The following is a 24,414-nucleotide window of genomic DNA, read 5'->3' on the forward strand; positions in this document are numbered from 1 at the left end:
CACATGCACCCACTCACACACTGTAAGGTAATTGGATGTCTGTGATTTCTAGATTCAAGAGAAATTGGATCAGCTTCAGGCCAGACGCACTGAAATTAATCAGAAGTGGCAAGAGAAAATGGATCACTTACAGATCGGTGAGTATGTGGGAGGAAGCTTGTTTCTGTGGCTCGTGGCATGCTATTGAGATTTACATCAAAGGTGGCGGTTTTGATTTATATATTATATACTTTATTATGAAATTGTTTGACCATGTGACACATACTTGTTTTTATGTGATTCCTTATATGTTGTATTCCTCTGTTTCTGTGTGTGTGTGTTTGTTAGTTTTGGAGGTGTTACAGTTCAGCAGGGATGCATCTATGGCCGAGTCATGGCTGGCAGGACAGGAGCCACTGGTCAGGGGAGCAGAATTGGGCTCTAATGTCGATGAGGTTGAGAGTCTTATCAAACGCCATGAAGCCTTTGAAAAACTGGCAGCAGGCTGGGAAGATCGTTTCACACAGCTAGAGAAGCTCACCACGGTTTGTTAAATACCCACATTAACAAAAATGCAGGATTTGAAAAATAATAATAGCATCATTTATAGCATCTCCCATTTGTCTAATGTTATTCTCATGTTATTCTCTATCAGCTGGAGGAACAGGAAATTCAAAGAAGACTGGAAGAGGAAGAGAGGGCCCGACGACCACCCACACCTCCCCCTGTGGAGGAGGTAGTACAGTCTGAGATAAACGATTCTGCTGCAAGGTAAAAAAAAAAACAGACTGTACTATTCCACTCAACAAGACACTAAACAAGTAGAAATAATCTTGGTTTTATTTACACTACCATATGAAAGTTATGGGATATTTTAAAGACTATAATTTTATTCAGCAAGGATGAATTAAAGTGATATTAAATAAATTTATAATGTCCCAAAATATTTACATTTCTATTTCAAATAAATAGAACAATTTCCACACAAACAAATAGTAAACAGCTCTTAAATATTTCATATAAATATAATAATCATTAAATATAAAGATGTGGTACTGAAGACTGGAGTAATGGCTGCTGAGCCATTCAGCGTTGCCATAACAGGAATAAATTACATTTTATTCAGATAACAAAATATATTGAAAACAAATCTATTCAAGAGAAATATTTTATAAAATATTCAAAAACCGTTATTTTAAATTATAATAACATCTCACAATATTAATGTAATAATATATATATTATTATTACATGTATATTATTACATAATATGTATATTTTTGATCAAGTAAAACCTTCAGAAACATTTTCAAAAATTACCAATCCGCAAATTTCAAATGATAGGGTATTTATTTATTGAAGGTTTTTATTTAAATAATTGTTTTTCATATTTTCAAATTTTTTTGTTTCAAATTTGTTTTATTTGGTAATACATTAAATCAGGCCAAATGCTAATCAGCCGAATTGTTAATGCCAGGTGTAGCAAAAAGATACCTTTGGTTGTATTTTTCTGTATTTAATGATACGTTTACACATTTGCATTGGCTTCTCTTTAAGGACGAGTCTGGACCAGACTACATTGAACCAGTCAGTATCTGTCAATGGGGACTACAGTGACCAGGAAACATCACAGGTCAGATACGCTCCACACTGCGCTTATGTAACATTTTCTATTGATAGATCCAATTATGCATTCACTTTCATGCACATGTTTACATTATATGTCACTATATTGACCGTTTTCAAATTCATGTCAAGTCACACATCGCAGTCCTGGTCTCAACTGTACAGTCTTGTTGTGTGTTCAGTGTCTTTTTCCTTGTTCCTCTGTTATTTATGTTGATTTGGATGTTCTTCTGTAAACTCTTTTGTCTCTTTGAATGTGGGATAGTGTCACAACAAAACGAGTGTCTAACACGTTTCCATACTGTGGCTGTCCTTTTAATTGTCAGAACAATCACACACAAGTGCCAGTTCTAACACACTCCCATGTTAATACACATTCTTGTGACGTCTCTTATCTGCAGTCATTATCGGTCTCTGTATCTGAACTCAAGAAACCTGAACCTAAACCAGAGAGTAAACCTCAGTCTAACCCAGTTTCTAAGCCTGTGCCTAAAGCCCACAAGGCACAGGAGCGTGTGAGTACTAACCCTTTAGTGCCAGCCTGTAGCCGTAGTGTAGCATCGCTGCCTCATCGCTGCTTGTGCTTAACAACCCTGCAGCCTCGCAGCATGTCGGCAGCTATACCACACCTGCTAGAGGGCAAAGTCACAGCTCTGCTGCTTCCTATTGCTTTCAGTGGATCAGTCTTGTGCTTTTTTCTATGTATTTGGCTACCGCAATGTTGAATATGTCATATTTTTTTCTTTCTTAGGCCTGAGCTTTAACATCAGTGTTTGCGATGCACTTATCACATACAAATTTCTACTTCATGATGTTTGAAGGCATCTATGTTGTTCTGTGTAGTGCTGTTGTTTTGCCGTTTGTTGTCAGGGAACCTTAACTTATAATATGTATGTATAGTGTTTGGGTGCATCACAACAACTGAACTAATTCCTACTAATCCAACTCACATGAGACATTGTGTCTTTATTTCCTTCAGTTTCATCGGATTTTACTTTATGCCAAGGCAACGATTTTTTTCTTTCTAACATTGTATTTACGTGTTTGCCTTAGGATATGAAATTAGTTTGAGTTACCGTTTTAGGCAGATGTGTCCTAGTGTCTTTGTGGCAGTTATTTCATTATTACACCCACATTCCCCAGGCTTGTCCATACTGCCCCGTTTGTCCTTAGTGGAACATTCCGGTCTTGTGTCTGTTTTTTTTTTTTTTCAGTCTCTGTTTTTACTTATGTCTTTGATTGTGCCCTTGCTTTCCTTTGTGTGCATGTACATATTGTGCTGACTAAGTTTGAATATTTTGATTCAGATCTGTTTATTAATATGATTAAAATATCACCAAGAAATATTTGTTTGGGATTAGGAATTATACTTCAAAATTAGTTACAGAAAAAATAGGCATAATAAGTTAACTTATGAGTATACTGATATAGGACATGTATTATATGGGTCAGTAAGATTTTTTTAAAAATTCTTTTATTCATTAAATTGATTAAAAGTTACAGTAAATACTTTCACTTTGTTTAAGATTTGTTTCACATCAATGCTGATCTTTTGAACCTTCTATTCATCCTGAAATAGAAATATCACAGTTTACACAAAACCTTAAGCAGCAAAAACTGTTTTCAACATTAATAATAAAACAAATAATAATTATTATTATTGAGCACCAAATCAGATAAGAAGATTGCTGAATGAAAACTGAAGAATTGCTGCCAATTCAGCTTCAAAATATTATTATTATTTTTTATGTATATTCAAATATTTTTAATTGTTATAATATTGCAGAATTTCATTGTCGTTTTGATTAAATGCAGCAAAAACATCAAAAAAATCTTACCAACCCCATACTTTGAAACAATAATAAATATGTGAGTGTATTTGTAGGTTTTTATTTTTATTTTTTATTTTATGAACCGTTTTGGAGAGTGTTTGTTACCTATATCTATACGTGGACATGTTATAAAAATCCTTTAATGAATAACAGTAGCATTGCCCGATATAGCTGTGACCTAATCAGTATTTAATAGTTAATAGAAACAATGCATTATTGTGCCGTCTCCTAACTGCAGCATGTTTCGGTCAAGCAGGGATCAGAATCAGAATCTGTAAACGGTCCGGGCCGTGACAGCGGTCTAGACTCAGCATCACGGCAAGACCCTTCAGCTACACTGCCAGGGCGAGGAGGAGCAGAGGGGGCCACAGAAATTATGGAGGGCATCCTTTGCAGGAAACAGGAAATGGAATCACACAACAAAAAAGCAGCCACCAGGTGACACAGGAAGCAGATCAGTTATAATAAGAATGACTGTGAGAACCCAATCAGGTCATTTGTGTAAATGGTGTGTTTTTCTGTCTGTGCTTTTGTAGATCGTGGCAGAATGTATATTGCATATTACGTAAAGGCAGTCTGGGCTTCTATAAGGACAACAAGAGTGCCTCGAATGGAATCCCCTACCATGGAGAAGTTCCCATCAGCCTTAGCGAGGCTGTCTGTGAGGTCGCCCATGACTACAAGAAAAGAAAACATGTATTTAAACTGAGGTAAGAGAGAGATAGTAGAAATAAACAGTGTTCAGATTTTACGAGTATTCTTGAAACTGCAAAAACCCTAGAACCTATATGAGGTTCTTAGAAGGTGACATATTGCTTTATTTTGTTAAAGGCTTGGGGATGGAAAAGAATTCTTGTTCCAAGCAAAGGATGAGGTATGTTTTGCAAAGGATGTTTCTAGGTCGTTCTGTTATATTAAGTTTAAAAGAAGTGTTATAATCATATTGTGATGCAAATAATCTCTCTGTCAGGCTGAGATGAGTTCATGGATTCAAGCAATCCAGTCATCCTTGTCGTCCACCGAGCGTTCACCGGGTGGCACACGAGGTCTGAGTCGGGCGATGACCATGCCGCCCATGTCTCCCAGCTCGGGCGATGCAGGAGGTGTAACCATGCGCAACAAAGATGGCAAAGAGAGAGGCGGCGAGAAGCGCTTCAGTTTCTTTGGCAAAAAGAAATAAGTACCCAAATATGCCACAGATCTCAACAGAGCCAAGCAAGAGAATTTTGTCAACACTCAAAAGAAACTGATAAAATTAGAAAAGGCGAAGAAAACTCTTATGTCACATTGTAATACATTTTTCATTTTTGCCCTTTCTTTTTTTTTTTTTAGTCTGTCATATTTCACACATGGATCTTGTTCAGTCTTGCCTCCTAGATTGAACGCCACTTTTGGTGACAGTAAGCTCTGAGCCAAGGGAATGTTTCCCAGACCAAGAGCCATCCTGAAAGTTCAGCTCATACCTTTCAATTAGACTAGTTATTCCCTAAAAATCATTTTGTTTTTGGGTTAGATGGCGTTTCCATATTGTAATGACCAAGAGTGCTATTTTTGTCTTTTTCCCCTGATGATTTCCTTTATCTGTCCTGATTTCAACCTCTCCCTTTCTTTGTGAAGGACCCGTGATCCTTTTCTTTGTTTTTTTTTTGTTTTTTATATTATTATACTTACAACAAAAAGATTTAATTGTGATTGCTATTATTAATATTGTTTTTTGAGTCAATTTAAAGTTGAATATTTAAAGAAACTGTAAGTATAGTTGGTGTGACCTCATGTTCAGAGAGAGGACAAAGGAGAAAGAATCCCATGAGTCAGCGGTGGGAGTTTATTCTGGTCTTTTTTCCTTTCATCTACATGCTCTTCTGACAGACAGAATATTTTCTTTCCTTTTCATTTTTCTAGATATGACTGTGTTGAATGCTTCTTTTATTAAGTAGTGTTTTTCAGCTTGCAAGTTAAAGAAAACGAGTTAAAACTCCACTATTTATGATGGTTTTATTTTTTATTTTATCTTTCTACTCTCTCGTTCATTCCCATTAAGAGGTACTTTGAGTAAGCGTTCTTATTGTATGGTTTTGTTTCTATAGGTTATGATGTTCCTTTAACCACTTTATCCTGTTCTCTTCTTAGACCAGAAACATGTTTGTTGTGAAGATTGAAATTGAGGTGTGATGCTGTGGTTTGGGCTTTGGTTTTACAATTGCTAGAAAGCAAACAGACACAACACAAGCATCACTTGCACAAGCCAACATTAAACTTGCGTCAAACAAAGAATTTGAGGACGGGCATATTTAGCTTTTTGATTTTCAAGTTTCCTATCGGAATGTATTCTCAGGCGTCAGTTTTACCATTCACACAGTGACGGACACACGCACATAAGCCTACACTTTAAATATTTTACAGGGATGAACCTCTCTGACAGCTGAAGTTGGGTTAGTGTCAGTGATGCTCTTTAGGTTGATGCTGTATTTTTAGGTGTGTGTGTGTGTGTGAGAGAGAGAGAGAGTGAGTGTGCTCAGAAGAGGTTGCTTTCAGGTATATCGGTTGTAAATGTTGCTTCAGCTCTGAATGAGAAGCAAAATTACTGAGGTATTCTTAATGTGGACCAAATTGACCAACTCCCCCCCCCCACCCCACCCCCCCATGGTGATTGAGATGATCTGTTCCCTTTATTTGTACATCACAAGTTACTTTCAATTATCTTCCTTGGAGGAATGTGAAATTTTTAATTGTAGGTTTTATACTTGCGGCCAGCCGGAGAGTCTCTCCTATCCCGTAAGTCACGTTACACAGAGGCAGAATCAACAGCAACCTAGAAGACAGGATTTCAGATATACTTTTGCAGTTAAATGCATGATGTATTGGTAAGTGTTCCCACTGTGGCATGAGATCAGTATTTTTGTAGGATCAAGATTTTTCAGCCTCATATGATTGTGAGAAAGCTTGCCTTGGTGTGTTAATATTAGCCTGAGTTTTTGACGTTATACAATGAAGCCCCTTCCTCTGAGGTGTGTGGAGTATTGAGCCATGTCCACTCTTATGTCATTCATCTCCACATTTCCTTTGGAGACGCATTTAAGGGGGTCCACACGAAGATGGAATCTAATCTTTGTTTTTTTTTTTTTTTTTTTTTCTTCGTTTTTTTGCTGTGAAGTTTGATGTGAAGGAAAATGATGCAGACTCTCTGCTGAACCTTGTCCAGTCCCCAAAACAGCCTCTTTCCAGTTTTCCGTGATTGGGCAATGTCACGGAAACTCATTTTCCACTCCATTCCAGTGATGTGAAATTAGGATCTTGGAGTCAGCGACGTTATGAAACATTAATCTCTGGATTGATCTGATGTTCTCCATCCTAAAGGATTAAAGAAACACTGCGGTAGAGCGATTGTAGTGCTTTTGTTCACACTGTAAGATGTAAGATGATTCATTTAGTCTGAGCCTGCACATACAGTTTGGGACTGTGTGCTAAATTGCTTCCTGAAATAAGTCAGTGTGTTGCATTGAATTAGTCTCATTTGTGCTGTTGATTTTATTTTATTATTATTTTATCAGTTACTTTATCTGAAAACTACTATTTTCTCTCACATTTTACACTATTCAGTATGGTTTAACCCAGTATGCTTAGATGGTCAGTTACATTATGGCACATAAGGGAGTCTGTTTGTGTAAATTTCAGCGGACCAGTGTGGAAAATTGTAGGGAAATTAAATATTGCAATACAGTGAATTCAATGGGAAGAAAATAGTATCTCAGTAAAAGTGAGTGTGGCCTCAAAGTACTGAGCATTAGACTTGATAAAATCTGGGATTTTTTTTTAAGGATAATTTCTTTTCCTTATTCAGTAGTGTTATATTTTACAACATTTTAATGCGTCTTCAAAAATAATTCCACCAAACCCATTAAAAATACAATTTGTTAAAGAAAGTTGATTCCATTCTTGATTTGAAATTGATTTTTAAGTTGTTAATATCACTACTATTATCTGTTGTTATTATTGTTATTATTATAATAAAAGTCATTATTAATATTACTATTAATACTACTGTTGCAACTGCACCTCTTGTAAAACTGCAGCCTATTCGTGCTGAGTTTCTCGTCTGTAATACCAAACCCCGCCGTTTGGGGGCAAGTGTGCTGTGGAGCATTTTTCATTACTGATCTAAACAAGAAAAAGACTTGTTTGTTGACTTGTGTATCTACATCTAATATTAGGAATAAAAACATGATTTGAAAAGAAATAAAAAAAATGTGTGGTGTTTTTCTTCTAAAAATAGGTGTATAGATAGGCTATAAGATTAATATTCATGTATGCCCACCACTTTCAAAAGCTTTTGACAGTCCATTATTGTTCATTATTTGGGTGTAACTATGCTTAGTCTTGCCTTTTAATTATTTTCCGTTCCCACACATGTCTAAGCACAAAGCAGACCTTTCTCAGACTGCTCTGCCAGCTAAGACTTTAAAAGGTCATAAACTTTGACCTTAACCCATCCACATCTATGAAGTTTACCATCTTTATCAGGAATCAGCTTGCCTTGAATGCAAATCTCTCCTCCTCCCTCGTGTTCCTCCACTAGACACAACAGTATTTGACTTCAGATTCTTGTGTTTGCAGAAGTGTTGTAGCTGAATTAGATTGTTTTTTTTTTTTCTACAATAATACGATTAAATATTTATGGTAAGGCTTTGTAACAAATGATAGATTGAGAATTAAGTGCATTTTCATTATCTTAACCATGTCAGCACCATGCAGAGAATAGTTTGTTCTGAATCTGGCCTTGAAACTCAACCAGAAAGCATTCAACTGCCCACTGACCTGCAAACAAGGACTGACTGCATGAAATGCTCCTGTAGGCCTCTCAACGGGTCTCTTTATATACTTGCTCAGTATGCAAACCCCCCGTTTAGTTTGTATTGTACTGACCAACGGTCGTTCCTCCTCCTGTGTTTGTTATGTTTTAAACTATCAGGCCTGATGAGTGCCATTTATCAAGTCTATCAAGTGTTCAGAATCGCTTGGTAACGCAGCACCGCTACTCTAAGGCCGATTTAACCTCACCTCCAGCTCTCCCGGGCCCCGCTTTGTTCAGTCACAATGGCGCGTTACCCAGCGACCGTTAAAACCGGCTGTGTGCAGCGCGAGGGGCTGGACCCTCACCCTCACTAAAGTGTCACAGATGCTAAACTGTTGTCAAACTGTCTTTGAGCCCCAAACGGACTGGTATAATATATAAAGAATGTCGTTATTGGATCACAAAATTTGACACTGGATCTAGGCGAAGGAATTCTTGTAAGTAGCCTAAATTCAATTATATTACATCGAACGTTATTGGTGTGTTGTTATGCATATGAAATAACGCAATTGTTTATTATTTTATTTTTATTTTTTTACTGGAAAGGAAAATGGTTACCATTGGAATTATAAAAAGAAAAGTTCGAATATTTGTCACCGTGCTTGTTCTAGAATTTGAGTGAGATTAAAAAGACATCGTTGGCTGTGTGGCAGAATTTTTCAGGTGAAATCTGCGCAATAGTTTCAAGGAAAGGCGTGAATGTTCGTATATTTGTTATCACGGGCGATAACATTCACGAAGTGGAAATTCTGGTGCGTGTGACTTTTTTGTAAATCAGCTGCAGATGAATGTGTTGAAATGCAATTTCAGTGCTGATAAACCATATTTCATTTGAAAGCTGAGTGAAATGCGGCTCTCCGTGTTCAGAGGAAGAGCTGTGCAGAATGTCGAGTCAGCAGCGCGCTGCAGTGCGCGTGACCCCCGGATGCTCTCAGCTCCACTGGGAAACGCGTGCAGGAGTTTGATCATTAGTGTAATCGAGTTACATATGACTTTCCACAGCCTAAGAACCTGACCTGGAAAAACAAACAGAACAGTGGCTTTTAAAAGCATGATTTAATATTGGACCCGCTTTTTATGAAACACAAAATATTCGTTTATTAGGCTACTTCAGTATGTGTGTTGTCTGTATGTAGGCTATTTATGCTGTCATGATTTATTGTGATCTCAACATTTAAGTTGTTTTCTAAAGAGATCAGTTTTTAGTTGAAACGTTTATTCAGGCCTATTATTTATTTTATACATTAGTCTTGAAGCCAGTTCTAAACGTAGGCTAATATATTAATCATAAGTGGCCTATATTGCTGCATTGTTTGGCATGTTTGCAACTTATTTTGCCTTTTGACTGCTGAATTAGCAAAATAACTATTTGTTTTCGTCCATTTAGCCAAGTAGCTCCACTCGCAAGTCCCTAGACCTGAGGTATATGCTATGACTCACTGATTCCACTTTCGGCTTCAGAATGGGGTTCCTTAGTATCTTAAAGTGCATGCATTGTGTTTCTTCTCTTATGTGTATGTTTCTATAAGAAGCATGTGTTCAGGAATCATCTCTGCTCTATTAAATGCACATCACATCTGGAGTGGATTTGGAGAACAGACAGATGGATAACAGCTAGCCCTACATCCCAAGATTGTTCTGCAGGCAAATATGTGTGATGCTGAGGGCTTGCAGTTCACAAGAGCAGATAGGGTCATGAGGGCAGATAAGCAGATAGACAAAGCAAGAAAATGTAGAGTCCAGATATCAGACTGAGAGGAAGTGACAAAGAAAAAATGTTTTCGCTTCTCTCTGGTCTCCATATGTTGAGCAGAACCATCAAACATTGTCTTATTTAGTGTAGTATGGAAAGAGAAAAAGAAAGAGGCCCTTTTAGATAAATTGATTTGAACCGTTGAATGTGTAATAAAAAGCATCTAAGAACTGTTAGAACTAGCAGAAGGTTGAGAAGAAAAGTTGAAAAATTGTTGATCGTCAAATGGAAGTTAGGAAATAAGATTGTGGTAAAGCATTTAGTTTGGTCTGGAGTGTCTGCATGGACCCGCACTGTTAGAAGAATGCCCCCATGCCAAACAACAGTGGAACAAAAGAGAGCTGAGAAAGAAAACTGAGGACAAACTGGTGTGTTTCATAAATCCTGTCTGTTCAAGCTCCAGAGAGTGTCCTAAACTCTAACTCAAAATCTCTGAGCTCAGTTTGGAAAATTAAACCATTTTTATGCATTGTTAATTAGTGCATGTGTTTTGAGTCATCTTTTGCTGCTATGTTGTGTGAACAATCTGTGTGACGTGCATTTCCAGTGGACATCCTGTCATTGTCAGATGTGTGATGAACTTTGGAGCACAATGAGAGCAAGACAGGTCAGGTAGAGCTATTATAGGATCCGGCATGCAGGAACAGTATTCACTGACTGTGTGAGTCACGGGATTGTGTTTAGGAATCTATACAGACTTGAAAGAACAAATGAAATCTGTAAACAGAAATAGGTAGCCTATAGGAAAAACAAGGCTACGATCTTCCCAGAGGCAGACAGTCAAGCAACAACTGGTCAGCATTGTTAAAGCTGAATGCACGGGTAAAGGTATTGTCTACTTTTTAAAAAGTTGAATCATTCATTACTAATAAAAATGGTCTCTAAAGGAGTATAATTCCCTTAAAGGTATACTCCACCCCAAAATGAAAATTTTGTCATTAATCACTTACCCTCTAGTCGTTCCAAGCCATGTCACAAGGATACGTTTTGGATGTACATTTATGCTTTGATTTGAAAGAAAACAGCACATCCTGTGGTGCGGCTGACACAGAAGAGTATGCTGCCTGCCAGGGCTGTCAGAATTGGCTGAAAACTAAATTTGAATTTTGTACTTATATATTATCAAATTTTAGTTAGGGTGAAGAAAAGCTTTTGGCTTCTCTCCTGAGGCCACAAGAGGGTGCATCGAGCAAAATATTACTAATGCACATTTATTCAAAGCATTAGAATACATGACTGTGAAGTGAATAATATTTACAATAATGTTTATAAACCAATTATAATTAAGTTGCTTAAGCGACAATAAACAAAACAGCATCATGCATGCATGCATAGTTTAATACAAAGGCCGGAAAGCCAATCACACAGACTACTGTACATACAAGTCTCAAGATATGTTTTTAAAAAGTTGAGCTTACATTAATTTTACATGGCTTTCTAAACATGCGGCTCTCTTGTGCAAGACGTGAGTGCAACGGTGATAGAAGATGTCTCTCTAGAAAATGCACGAAATATTCTGTGTGAACGGCTTGGTTTCAGTTTTGACGTAAACAAGTTCTTCTCATTGATGTTCTCTTTTTCCAAAATATTTTGAAAGAACATTGCAGCAGCGCTTCATCTATTGGCTTTAACTGGATAACAAAAAAATATATACTTCGGCCACGCACCGTCTGCATTATCATTTTCGTCATCAAAAGGGCTATACAAAATTTGAATTTTTTTGACAGCCCTACTGGCCTGCATACATCTCAGATTCGACAAAATGGAACTATTCACTGATGTGGACTAATCGTTGAATACATTTTAAAAGACTTCTCTCTGGTGACGTATGCAGGACTTATCCAATCATTTAATCCACTTAAGCCAAACCCTGCAATCTCACTTTCATCTGCCTCCACATCTGAGTCCAGTGCAGTGCCCACATCTCAAAATCCAATCATTTTTTATTTTTCTATAATCCGTTACACTCAAATTAAATTCCTGAGTTTGAACTATAATTTTTTTTCCATAGTACTCCAAATGTAATTTAAACCAATTAAACCTGAAGAAGAAAATCAGTCACAAAAAAACTTTGTTTTGGGGACAAAAACCTTGTTTGAAATTTTCAATAAGGTTTGAAATGTCTTGAAGTTTGAAGGCTTGTATGCCTTACAATCAATCAATAGACTGAAAGCTAAAACTAATTTGTTAGGAGTTAAGGTAAATTTTTAAAGAATTTTTTTTAATATACATTTATTTATTTATTTGTTTTGAGGGGGTGCATATTATTATTATTTTTATTTTTTTGGTGATTATTTTGTTTGCGAGTTGGTGTATTTTTTGGGATAATGTTTTTTTTTTCAGTTTGGATTGAAGATGCCTCTATTTTTATATAGGCTATCTATTTTCGAATGTGCTTTCATGACAAACCATTATCTTTGTCTATTTTTGAGTAGCCTATGTGCGATGAGTATATGACAGATTGCAGGTTTGGATAGGGAGACATTCATATTGTTATGATATGGTTTATGCGACAGTAGACGGTGTGATAACTCCACCGCGCGCGCGTGTGTGTGACGCGTTGAAGACTCCCTCTGCTGTCCTGCTGGAATCTTCAGCAAACACGGAAGAAGCGGGACAACACGGCGGTAAACGCCAAATAATGGCGTGAAGTGGATGCCGCAATTGTAGATGAAGGGCGATCCAGATCCAGTGAGTCCAGTCCTGTGCGCTCTGTGTCAGCAGTGATGTGAGAGGGGCTCGTTACAGAACTCCACAGCGCGAGCGCGGCTCTGTTTCTACACGATCAGCAAATCCTCTCTGTATAGGTATGCGGTATCAAGTGTTAGAGATATTTTTATACTTCTGTCAGTTCTGCAGGTTTTCATGAGGAAAGATAACAGAGCAGAAATTATAATGAACAGTTTTGACCTCAGTCCTACACTTTTTACACTACTACGTTTTGGATAAGAGTTTGATCACACGGGCTTCTCAAAGGTAGGCAAAATATATTATTTGCATGTGGTGTTTTGAATATATCGCATGCCGCTTAAACACAAAATGTGAAGTAGGCCTAATCATAGGACTGTTTCACGGAGGAGTTACGCGTAATTATCCAACCTCTTTCTACATATTTGTATAATGCAAATGATCATTTAAAACATGATGACTCTAATAAACTCTCTTGAACACACAGTAGGCTTATAAGAAACTACTTATTGTGTCCGTCAGTGCTAATGTATTCTGGGGTGTTGTGTTGCGCCTGTGGCCGGACAAACGAGCGCAGGGTGGTGCGCGCAAACTGCCGTGACATTGCTGCCATGTGAGATGTACTGTAGCCTACAGACTAGACTCTGCTTCGGTCACAAAAGTATCGTCTGCTTGTTTAAGAGATAAATGCGTACTAAATTTGATTTGTAAATGAGTAGCCTATAAAGACGCTAAAACGTGAATACTTTTGGACACACACACACACACACACACACACACACACACACACACACATACATGACATGCTGACTGACCACTGTCTCCAGAACAGCTGTATTTCTATTCATTTCCTGAACATCATTCATTTAAGTGCGAGATTGCAAAAATAATTGCAATTCGTATTTGAATTCAGTGCACTGGGATTAATTGAAATTAATATTGGTGCTAGCTGTACTTTAAGTGTTAAAATGTTTTATGAGTTAGTTTGAACTTGAAGTTTAGCCAGACTTTGGTATCAGAAAAGTAGAAACATAACTCAAACATAATTTTCATTGGATTTGGGGTACAGTTACTGAAAAAAGTAAATGTTTGTTTATTGTGTGATTTATTTTCTTATTTTTAGCTGCAAGGAAATGCACAGAAATCTATAGAGAATGGGATGACAACCTTGGCTTATCCTTAGCAAAACATAAAAGAAGCATAATAATGGTGATCACGTGACCTGCAAGCCAACAATATAATGGCTCTTCTGTTATCCCTTTAATAATTTTATCTGCATTCTCATAGAAGCACATGCTTCATGAAATTAATCACACCTGTTAGGAAATTGCTGACGAGTTAACTTATAAAACATCTATTTTTGGATATCAGACTTTATTTATAGCTCATTCCAAAATGAATGTGTCATTCTGAATATGTTTATGACAATTAGCAGAAAGCAGCCAATTTTTTATATAATGTGATGTTTCTACACAGTAGCAATGTATTCAGTGTATTCTCCTCCACTGACTTTTATTCAAGCAGAACAGCTTCCACAATCTGCATTTTAAAGCCATTTTAACCTGGGGAGGTGCTCTGATTGCCCATCTCTATGGTTTGCTCAGCCTTTATTAGTTTTTTTCTTTGTTTAGAATGTACAGTAAGTATGTGGTTGTACTGAGAATGATGAGAATGACAGATTCAAAGCTGTTATAAAATCAAATTTGATAGATACACCTCACTGCTGTTAGTGCACTTGGTTTGATGACCGTTTTGAATATTTGGGGGCAGATCCTAATAAAAAAATTAATTTTAATGGATCATTTGCATGTTAATTCTGAATTAGACTGATGTAGAGTAGATATTTATGTTCTTCAGTGCTCATTCTTCTGATTTATAATAAAAATGTGTTAATATCTGTCATCAGGACGAAGATTTTTGGTGTTTTGATGGTTACTCTATATGTTAAACAAACCAAAAGCTGATGTGTTTATGTGTCCGTTTGTTCTCTGCATTGTCTACCAAACAGAGCAGTCTGTTGAGGGCTTGTTTGAGCACAGTGCCAGCAACATTGTTCACTTCTGCTCAGAAACTAATAAATAACCTCAGGCTTTCAGAGGAGCAGCATGGTTCATTTCCACATTGTGAAATGTCCTATATATTTTTTTAAACTTAACTTTAACTGAGTTAAATGATGGTACACATCATATTCTCCAGAGTTCCACAGAATTGTCTAATATGTATGATTAGACTGTTATAAACACAGAGAAACCAGAATGCCATAAAAGAAAAAGCATTCACACTTCCTGACACTCTTCTGCGAGTCTGAACAGGACTTACCCCGTTCCTCAACTGTTACTCAGTTGTGGTTAGATTAAAGCTTTTCTGACAAGTTGTTATCTGAGAATGTAATGCTGACCCATTTCTGTTTAATGCGGTATTCACTCGTATTAGGCTATACACCAACCACATATTATAAAGCGGATGCTGCTGTTTGCAGTTTAACCGATTTGTAGTTTATTATTTCACCCAGTACTATTATACTCACCCAGTTTATGTAATGAGTGCTGGTTGATCTGTTCATTTCATTCTAAATTTAAATTAAAATGTTAAACAGTGTCCTTCTAAAATCATGTACTTCAATAGTACGTCATATAAATAAGTTATAAATAAATGATCTTACCTAAAAATTAAATGTGATTTTCAAACAAAACATGCGGGTTGCAATACAAACTAAGTGATTAATCAGGTTGCAATGTAATCTAATGAATCTGTTGGTTCATTTGGGCTGGAACTGATGTGCTAATTGTTCTCTGTTTATCTGTGGTTCATCATGATGTTGCTCAGTTCAGCACACTGGCTTCTGTGAAGCATGTGCATGTGTACTACCATCAGTGTGTTTGCTATGAATATCACATGAAACCTCTTCTGCTTCTTCTGCAGAATACATGAGAAGATATTTTGAGGAACTTTTAGGCCCAAAATAACATTGGTGACCATTGACTTGCAATGAATGAGCAAAATAAACAGTGAGACATTTCTCAATATATAAATATGCTCTTTTATGTAATAGAAGAAAGAAAGACAGATTTAGTAAACAAGAGGGTTAGTAAATGATGACAGAATTTTCATTTTTGAGTGGGACTGTCCCTTTAATAATAAATAGTACTCGATATGATCTAACATGTATCATAATTAGGGCTGCATGATAAATCGCATGCGATATTTAATGCACATCTGGTCAGTAAAGCCGGTACACAGAGCCATTGTTCACTGACAAAACATGAGCAAAACGTGCACAAAATATGATCAAGTTTTTGCACAGCTTGTCAGTGAACAACGGTTCTGTGTAGTTAATGCTGCTCCATGTGAAAGCGTGCAGATGATGGAGATTTATTGCTGATTACAGAACCAGCTTTACTGACAAGATGCGCATTAAATATCGCATGCGATTTATCGTGCAGCCCTAATAATGGCATCTTTTCAAGAAGTAATCTCTCAAGTTTCCTCTTTTTGTAACACTTTATTTGCTAAATTTATCAGAGTGATCTAAAGATGTCGTAGAAAAGTTGCAATTTGTTACTATATAAAAACATTGCTTGCCTAGAATGTTCAAAATCTTCCAGAAATGTACTTTATGAATCACACGATCAAACTGGAATAGATATGTTTCACTGAATGACCTACATACTATGTTGATGCAATCTGTTAATCAGTTGACATGTCTATCAGTATAATTTGAAAGAAATTATGTCTAAACACACTAGTATGTTCTCTGAAACATTTCAGAGCTTCTCTGACTTTTGCTGGGTCACTTATGCAACAGCGAGGTGGCTTTTCCCACACTTGAGACTAAAACACTGGCCTTTGTTTTTGAGTGTGCGCTAGTTAAACTCACTTTGATAAAAGTCAAGGTTGAAGGAAACACACACACAGTGGCATGTAGTTAACAGAACCAGCTCCAGAAGTATGATTTAATGCTGAAGGTATGCTCTAGAGCCCTGATGTATTGTCACACACATACGGGTCTTACGGTCTGTTACTTTTCAGTATACAGACATACACGGTAAAACAGTTACTCAAATATTCCTATTAAACTGCTGCTGAACCTTTCTAAGTTTTGACAGCCAAGTCCATTATCAGCAGACACATAGAGACAGTCTTCTATCATATATGTGCAAGGCAAGTCAAACGTGCCAAGACTAACAAACCCTGATTATTTGCTCCGACTCTTTCCAGATTATAGTTTGTTTATTATCTCTCACTTCTAATAAGAGGGTTTTTAGTGTCAGTGGGAACATGGTTTCATGCCACAGAGCTTCTCTTAAATCTGACAGCTGACAGACTGGTGCTCTTAGCTAAAAAAAACTTGTAAAGAAAGTAAAATACTTATCCCAGTTGCATAGATTAAATTGTGAACTGAATGCATCTGTACTTGTTTTGCACTACTTCAGTTACATATAGGCCTGCATGTGATCATTTAATAAAAATCAGTAAGTGATCACTTGGTCTAGATATTTTTTACTTTAACATTACTTTAAAATTAGCTGTTTAATCTAATTTTTTTAATGGGCAAAAGAAAATCATGTTTTTTTTTTAAATATTTAAATGCAAATGCAAACATATTGAGATATATATTGAATATTGTAAAAAATTTGACAGTATCAAGATATAATATATATATATATATATATATATATATATATATATATATATATATATATATATATATATATATATATTGCCCAGGCCCGTGTGGCGGTGCGATGGTGGGCATAGCTGGCTTGGGTGGGTTAGCCGCTAGCGTAGCCCAGATACCACTCTGCTTACCCCTCTTCTGCCCAGGCGGCAAGGAACTCGACCGGAAGTTGAAGTCGGGTGGGGGCTGCCATCTTTTAGCAGAACTTCACTTGAGTTAGCATTCCCATTGAATCCCATTCATTTTGGCATCACTTTACAGCGAATAACTTTACATCTGAGGCGTTTAAAGACTCTGTTTGTCCATTATTTATTTCTAAAGATACACGACAATGTATAAAGGGCTCCATTACCTTCTATGTTACATTATGGCCCCGTATAAACAGTTTTTGTAAAAAATAGGCTAACAATTGCGTCATAACCAATTGACTCTCTGTCGCATTACCGTACAGAAAAGAGGAGAAGCTCGCAGGCAATTAACTTAATATGGCGTACTGGCATTACATTTTAAAATACTATACAAAATAATTAATCAGAATACTTACTCCTGCTCACTCACGCCACAGAACTCCCCGCTCAAGTTCACCGTCTCTGCAAGATTAACGATGGCAGTTTGCACGCACAGCCACTTAGAAGATTTACATCCGTCAGACAGGTTGCTGACGTCATCAAGCTTCGTTTGAGTCTGCGCGTCAGAAACGGAAGTGCTAAAAAAACGCTAAAAATGGGCTTCACTTGTCTCAATTGAGTTCCAATGGGGTCGCTGTGTCCATTTCTTTTACTGTCTATGCTTCTGCCTCCTCTCACACCGCTTGTGGTGCCTCCGACCTTGGGCGAGAAACAGTAGTGGGGGTCTGTGATGGTGTAGGCCTCCGAAGCAGACCGAGGGTCCCGCAGCTCTTTGGTTTTGCTCTAAAAATGTGGTTAGTTTAGTTTAGCTCTAAAAATGTATACGTCCAAAAACATTGCAGCTCACAAGATGAAAAACACAAAAACACCGTTCTGTCGGGAGAGAGAGAAGCTGCACCACCATCTTGGATCCGAAAGTGAAAGTGTTTTTATAGTAAAAATAGATAAATTTAATATATTTTGAAATATTATTATTATTTAAAATAACTGTTTTGTTTTTTAAATGTAGTTTATTGATGGCAAACTGAATTTTCAGCAGCCACTCCTCAAGTCTTCATTTTCACATGATACTTCAAAAATCTTTCTAATATGTTTCTTCTTATTATTACTGTCAGTTTTACCAGTTGTGCTGCTTAATATTTTTGTGGAAACCCTAATACTTTTTTTTTCTAACTTTTTGCTTTCCAGTTTGATTTGCAACATTACGAATGACTTTCTTTTACACTGTCGATCAATTTAACGTCAATGCGGATCAATGTGGATCAATTCTGAGTTCTTATATACCACAGTGTATGTGCTAAATACTCTCTCTTTTTTTCCCAAACTGCAGGCATACTGGATTTTCAGCATCTTAAACAATGGCAGGATTGTTCTCCTGATAGGAATACTGTCCTATTGGATGTGGCATTCAAATGTTTACATGAAAAGACACTCTGAAGAATTTTCCACAAGAAAGGAACAAAAAAAGTATTCTGTTTTTGTCCAATTGCCAAGTGCGTTGTGATTTTTGTCTCTCCTTTACGTGTACAGTATTTATTTTATTTCACCTCTCCTTTCTACCATTCACCCTGCTGCAAGGCCTGTCTCTCTGTTGTTCAGGAGGACGCGGTGGGTCCGACATGTCTGCCAAAGCCCCCATATACCTTAAACGACGAAGCCGCAAAGGAAAGAAGGAAAAGTTACGTGACCTTCTCTCGTCGGACATGATCAGCCCTCCACTGGGAGACTTCAGACACACCATCCACATCGGCAGTGGCGGGGGCGCAGATGATCTTTTCGGTGACCTATCTTTCCTACAAGGTAAATTTCACCTGTTACCAGGTCAAGAAGGTCACCAGGGGTCATTCCAACTAAGTCGCACAGCGAGTGTAAGCAGTCACCCGCCGGCCTGCGAGAGCTCGCCGCTTTTGAAAAATGCCTTGTCACTTCCTATCATTGGAGGGGTGCAGGCACTCACCCTTCCGGCCCCCACGGCCACAGCTCCTCTGACTTCAGCAGCGACGGCGGTCACTGAGGTCCCAACAGCACTGTCAACGACCCAACTACCCCCAGCATCTCCATCTCTCGCTCCACCTCCCAAACCTCCCAGACTGCACCTGGAAGAGAGGAGCGTGTCACGGCATATGTCACTGCCTGCATCCTCAAGCCGCTCACCACTTCATTTGCACACACACAAACAAAGTCCAGATCCTGAGGAAAATGAGAAGTGTGTGAAGGACGGAGATGAGGAGGAGAAGCCGTATCTGTCCAACGCTGGCTCTATGCTTTCCCTTCATCTGGACTTGGGGCCATCGATCCTAGAGGATGTGCTTCAGATCATGGACAGCCAGAGAACAGGGACATTCAGTGGGCGACTTACACCCAGTGGACGACAAGAGATATACACCTGAAAGTGAACAAGAGATCCGAGTCAAAGCTTGATGGTACATAAATGGACTAATCACGTTTTTCTTCACATATTAAAACAGTTTGCCTTCAGAGAAAACTCATTTATCTGTTGTACAGTTGCATTTGCTTGGGAATTTTGACATTTTTGGCTCATCATACATATAATCTTTGGAAAAAACGTTGGAAGCGGGGCCAGTTCAAGCTGAATGTTCTATCGTTGCATTTTTCTGGGTTCAAATGGAATTTATTTCTCTTCATTTTGGACAACCATTACAAGAGTACACCAATTCTGGCTACTCTTAGATACATTTTGAAACATCTGAAAGCATTTAAGCAAGCACGTGTAAAACTACCTGCATTGTGCATGTACCATTACAGAGCAACACTACAGGAAAAGAAAAACTGACATTTTTCTCTTTCAAAGCAGCAATGACATCATCTCCCCCTCTGTGTTGTTGCAATTTGTGTAATCGGGTAAAAATGCGCAGCTCCTCCCTAATGATCTGGACACACACACATGCCAGGAGGCCTCTGCATCTACACCCTTTCTCTTTTTGTTGGGAGTAGTTTCCATTGTTCCGAAACAGAAACCCAAAGGCTGTTTTTTCACGGACCAGAATATAGAATGTTTTCCTGTCATAAAATACCCTTTTTTTCACTGTTTGGTTATTGTTGCAGTGTCTACAATCCCCCAGGCTTTGACAGATGATCACTTTTCTTTGGCAGCAGTTTTTTTGAGTGGTGGGCCTTAAGGAAGGTTTTGTGTTATCTTGGTATCCCCCATGTAACTTACCCCGCATGGGTTAATAATGCTCTGTGCTTCCTGTTCACAGGTTAAGACATATTAGTATTAATATTATTTTGTTATATTATAATTTCTAATAAATAACTTTTATTTATTAATTAACATTTTTTATTAATTTACCACAAAGTGTATCAAGCCGTTAAAAAGGCGGCAAACATTAGCAGAAATAGTCATACTGCAATAAACTTTATATGACACTACCTTTGCACTGTAACAGCAATAACAAAATCTACTGTATTGATTTACACTCATCAGTTCTCATATTTAAAAAAATATCTACATTTGGGATTTGAAGCATTCTCATTTTTTCCTCTTCTCAAAAACTCTGTACCAAGTAGCAAGTGCTAGATTCTTGGTTCCTTATTTATTTTTCTTTGTTCTTACAAGTGAATTGTCTTACAGTTTCATCCTTACATTGTGAATTTCATTTTAAAGCTGAATCTATATCCAAAATCACAGTTCTGTGCACTTCATTTCATTTTTGATATACATCTGATCATATCGTATGGTATACCTTTGCATTTGGCTATGTACTTATTTTTGTACAAAATAACAACTCATTTCATTACACTAAATATGATCATTCTGAACAGGGATGTAAATGTTAGACATAGAATAAATAAATGTTATCACTAATCGTAGCTCTTAGTGTTTATTAAGAATTTTCCTAGACAACATAAACCAGAAATGTGTGGCATAATATAGTCACTTTTACTGCTCAAATAATTTGAAAGAGACAATAGACAATGAAAATATCTTATTTTTTTTTGTATTAGTTTAGGACAAAATATATAGCTCATATAAAGCCATTGTGTTTAATTAAGGGTGATCAGGGTTACTGAGGATCTTATGATTTTGCATCACTGAAGCAAACAAATAAAAATAAATTAAATAAAAGCACAATACATAAAGTTCAGGCCAACAATAAACAATTCGGTAAATATAGATGGGTATGTGTAAGAATAAATAGGCAGATATATTACTAAAAAAACACACATTAATAAGCATCTGGGTCAGTATCACCATAGAGTGCCTTTCAATTCTCACAATATTCAAAACTTTTGGTTTTAATTTCCTATTCGCTTTATGACGTAAATAGTAGACACTCAAGTACTATTAGCTGAGCTTGCAAAATAATTAGATGACAGGATTTATTTAAGGGGTTATAACACAAAAACAAACATCTAAACTCCATTTAATTGTTTTTATATTATTTTTTCTGTCACTAATCTCTAGATTTCTCTGTCAGTAATACTTCTATTACTTCTCAAAATAACCATCGAATTTGGCATCTTGAGAGTCAGATCTTCCCAATGATATGTATTTTGCCAAAATTATAAAAAGTTTTGATTCCAAAAGACCGTAATGCATTTTGTAAAATGACGCTTGACACTGCCCACATGGGACATAGCAAAATAACACGCATCCTCTTACACAAAACTAAAAAAAAAACTATCCAGAGAATGTATTTAAAGAGCATCTAAACTTGGCCTTATATACAGTTACACCCTTTCATAGTCATTTTAAGTTATCAAGGCAAATGAGTTATTTGTGTACAGGACACCAAAAGGCACCCTACAGTGATATTGACACATCTCTAAAATAGTTTTTTACTCCACCACAGCAAAACACTTTGACCATTTATGTTGTTTAATATTAATGCTATTTTCAGTAATACAGACTTGAGTTATTACTGGGTTTTAGATTAAACTTATTTCACAAATACATTACATTCCTGACAAATACTTTTTACCTTAAAAATGCCTGATGGTTTTACACTGAAGGGGAAACAGCTGCATCTCTGTGGAATATTATTGCATTGCTGCCTTATCAATAAAAGTGAATCATTAATGCCTTTGACTACACGTTAACCCTCTACAGCACTTGTTCAGATCTGCACCAGGAGATATTTTTGCCTACGTGTTGGTTTTTATTGTGCTTTATTCTGTCAGATTCTGTACTAGATGTTAAGTGGATGTTTGCTGCTGCTGCTGCTGTAAGAACTACAATAGATTTACAGAATAAGACATAGAGACAGAAACATAATGGTGAATAAATGCCTATTTCTGATCCAACAGTCTGGCTGTGAAATCTCTCACTGTTTTATTTGCTCATATAGGTAAACACAAAAGCAGTCAAAAGTTGCACGCTTTATGTGGATTTTATGTGAGACAATGCAGATTTGTAATGACCAACCTTGCACTCTGTTAATGCAAAAGAATTCCCTAGCTAAGATTGAAATTATTATGGGTGTAAAAAGAGCAGAACTGCAGGCCAGTGCATGAATGACTGTTATAACTGCTCTTACCTGACAGACTTTTCTCATAGCAAGTCTTAGCATGCATGCCTTTATTACTTCTATCTGTTTTGAATACAAGCAATGTTTTGAATTTGCAATTTGGAACGTATACCTTGAGGCTGAGACCCATGCTTGTGGTTGTGTGTGTGTGTGTGTGTTCGTGAGGCCCATTAAGAGTCTGAGAGTGTGTCTGTGTACTTTGCTTATTTGCAGTAGCTCCTCTATTTTCTGAACAGGCTCTGGGAATCTTTCCAACTGGCTATATTAACACAGAGCAGCCCAAGTCCCTGACCTTACGATCACAATACCATGGGAACACCAGCGAGAAAGAGAGGTGGGAGCAGTACGAGAGAGTAAGAGGAAAGGAGTGTGGAAGGAAAAGGGTTGAGAGAAGGTAAACGAGAGCCAGGATGAAGTAAAAGATGGAGTGAATATTTTCAGAAGAGCAGATATTTTCGGTATCAAAAAGAAGACCGTAGATAACAATCCACAAATAATTTATTGTCAAAACACATTGTTGCACTTTCATGCACATGTCATTAAAAATCAATAGGGTGAGGCTCCTAATCAACTCGGATCAACTCAGACAAAAGGAGATCATTATAACCAGCTGATCTGCATTATGGCTTCTGTTTTCACATAATCATTTTTGGCCAGTCCTCTGTGTTGCTAGTGAGCAATACTGTATAGCAAATCCATATTTAAAGAAATAGTTCACCCAAAAAGGAAAATTATGCCATAATTTACTCACCTTCATATTGTTCCAAAACTGCATGACTTCCTTTCTACTATTGAACACAAAAGAAGATTGTTTGAAAAAAAGTATGTCTGTCTTTCTCCAGGCAATTAAATTCAGCATGGACCAATGTTCTTTGAATCTTGTTTGACTTGGACAAAAACAGTTCTTCAAAGACATCTCAGCTAATAAAAAATGTATCCTAAGAATTAAGTTATGTCTGGCATAATGGTGAGTAAATGAGAATGTTCATTTTTGGGTGAACTATCCTTTCATCAGACCTAAAATGATCAGACCTGGATACAAGTGAGAAACACTAGAGACATTCTGATTTCTTGCTTAGCCTGTTCCCGAAGCTTGCATATAAAAATTAATAAATCATGCCTGAATCTTAAAATGAATAGTTTTTCAGTGTGTAGAGTGTATGTACATCATGTGTGTGTGTGATTTATGTCTTAATAAGAGGGGAAAACAGCCCTCATATCACAGACCTGCTCTAATATATTCCCCCTCACTCCCATACTAAGAGAATGTAACAGATAATAACCACCCAGGCATCATCTGAGAACAGACTCACACATATAAAAACATTTCCATGGAATATTCTGACAGTGCTCTGAGGAAGGGAGGATACTGAAAAGTATTCACCA

The 24,414-nt window shown here is 37.1% G+C and overlaps 2 protein-coding genes across 12 annotated transcripts in view; both read left to right on the forward strand.

The window, feature by feature from the left end:
- Nucleotides 1-7,674, forward strand: part of LOC113049591 (spectrin beta chain, non-erythrocytic 1-like) — a 72,721-nt gene extending 65,047 nt beyond the window's left edge. For 5 of the 8 annotated variants that reach the window (XM_026212057.1, XM_026212056.1, XM_026212058.1 and 2 more), the window contains 9 exons: nt 53-137; nt 328-524; nt 635-750; nt 1,537-1,612; nt 2,007-2,120; nt 3,694-3,875; nt 3,974-4,147; nt 4,269-4,311; nt 4,408-7,674. In XM_026212057.1, coding sequence (XP_026067842.1) covers nt 53-137; nt 328-524; nt 635-750; nt 1,537-1,612; nt 2,007-2,120; nt 3,694-3,875; nt 3,974-4,147; nt 4,269-4,311; nt 4,408-4,617 — 1,197 coding nt within the window. In that variant the 3' untranslated portion in view covers nt 4,618-7,674. Of the gene's footprint in view, nt 1-52; nt 138-327; nt 525-634; nt 751-1,536; nt 1,613-2,006; nt 2,121-2,584; nt 2,793-3,693; nt 3,876-3,973; nt 4,148-4,268; nt 4,312-4,407 lie in introns of those variants that run through there. The other 3 variants (XM_026212061.1, XM_026212062.1, XM_026212063.1) reach the window with 2 other exon arrangements.
- A 560-nt stretch (nt 7,675-8,234) lies between these two features.
- Nucleotides 8,235-21,365, forward strand: cdc42ep2 (CDC42 effector protein (Rho GTPase binding) 2). 4 transcript variants are annotated; one of them, XM_026212066.1, is made up of 4 exons: nt 8,235-8,726; nt 12,894-13,018; nt 18,867-19,029; nt 19,115-21,365. In XM_026212066.1, the coding sequence occupies exons 3-4, from the start codon at nt 18,936-18,938 to the stop codon at nt 19,924-19,926; spliced, it is 906 nt and encodes a 301-aa protein (XP_026067851.1). In that variant the 5' UTR covers nt 8,235-8,726; nt 12,894-13,018; nt 18,867-18,935; the 3' UTR covers nt 19,927-21,365. The 4 variants fall into 4 exon arrangements, with proteins under 4 accessions (XP_026067851.1, XP_026067850.1, XP_026067852.1 ...); XM_026212065.1 differs by lacking the exon at nt 12,894-13,018; XM_026212067.1 differs by lacking the exon at nt 8,235-8,726 and having other exon boundaries at nt 12,503-13,018; nt 19,136-21,365.
- The last annotated feature ends 3,049 nt before the right edge of the window (nt 21,366-24,414 follow it).

Source organism: Carassius auratus, chromosome 30 (assembly GCF_003368295.1).
Source record: "Carassius auratus strain Wakin chromosome 30, ASM336829v1, whole genome shotgun sequence".
Lineage (NCBI taxonomy): Eukaryota > Metazoa > Chordata > Actinopteri > Cypriniformes > Cyprinidae > Carassius > Carassius auratus.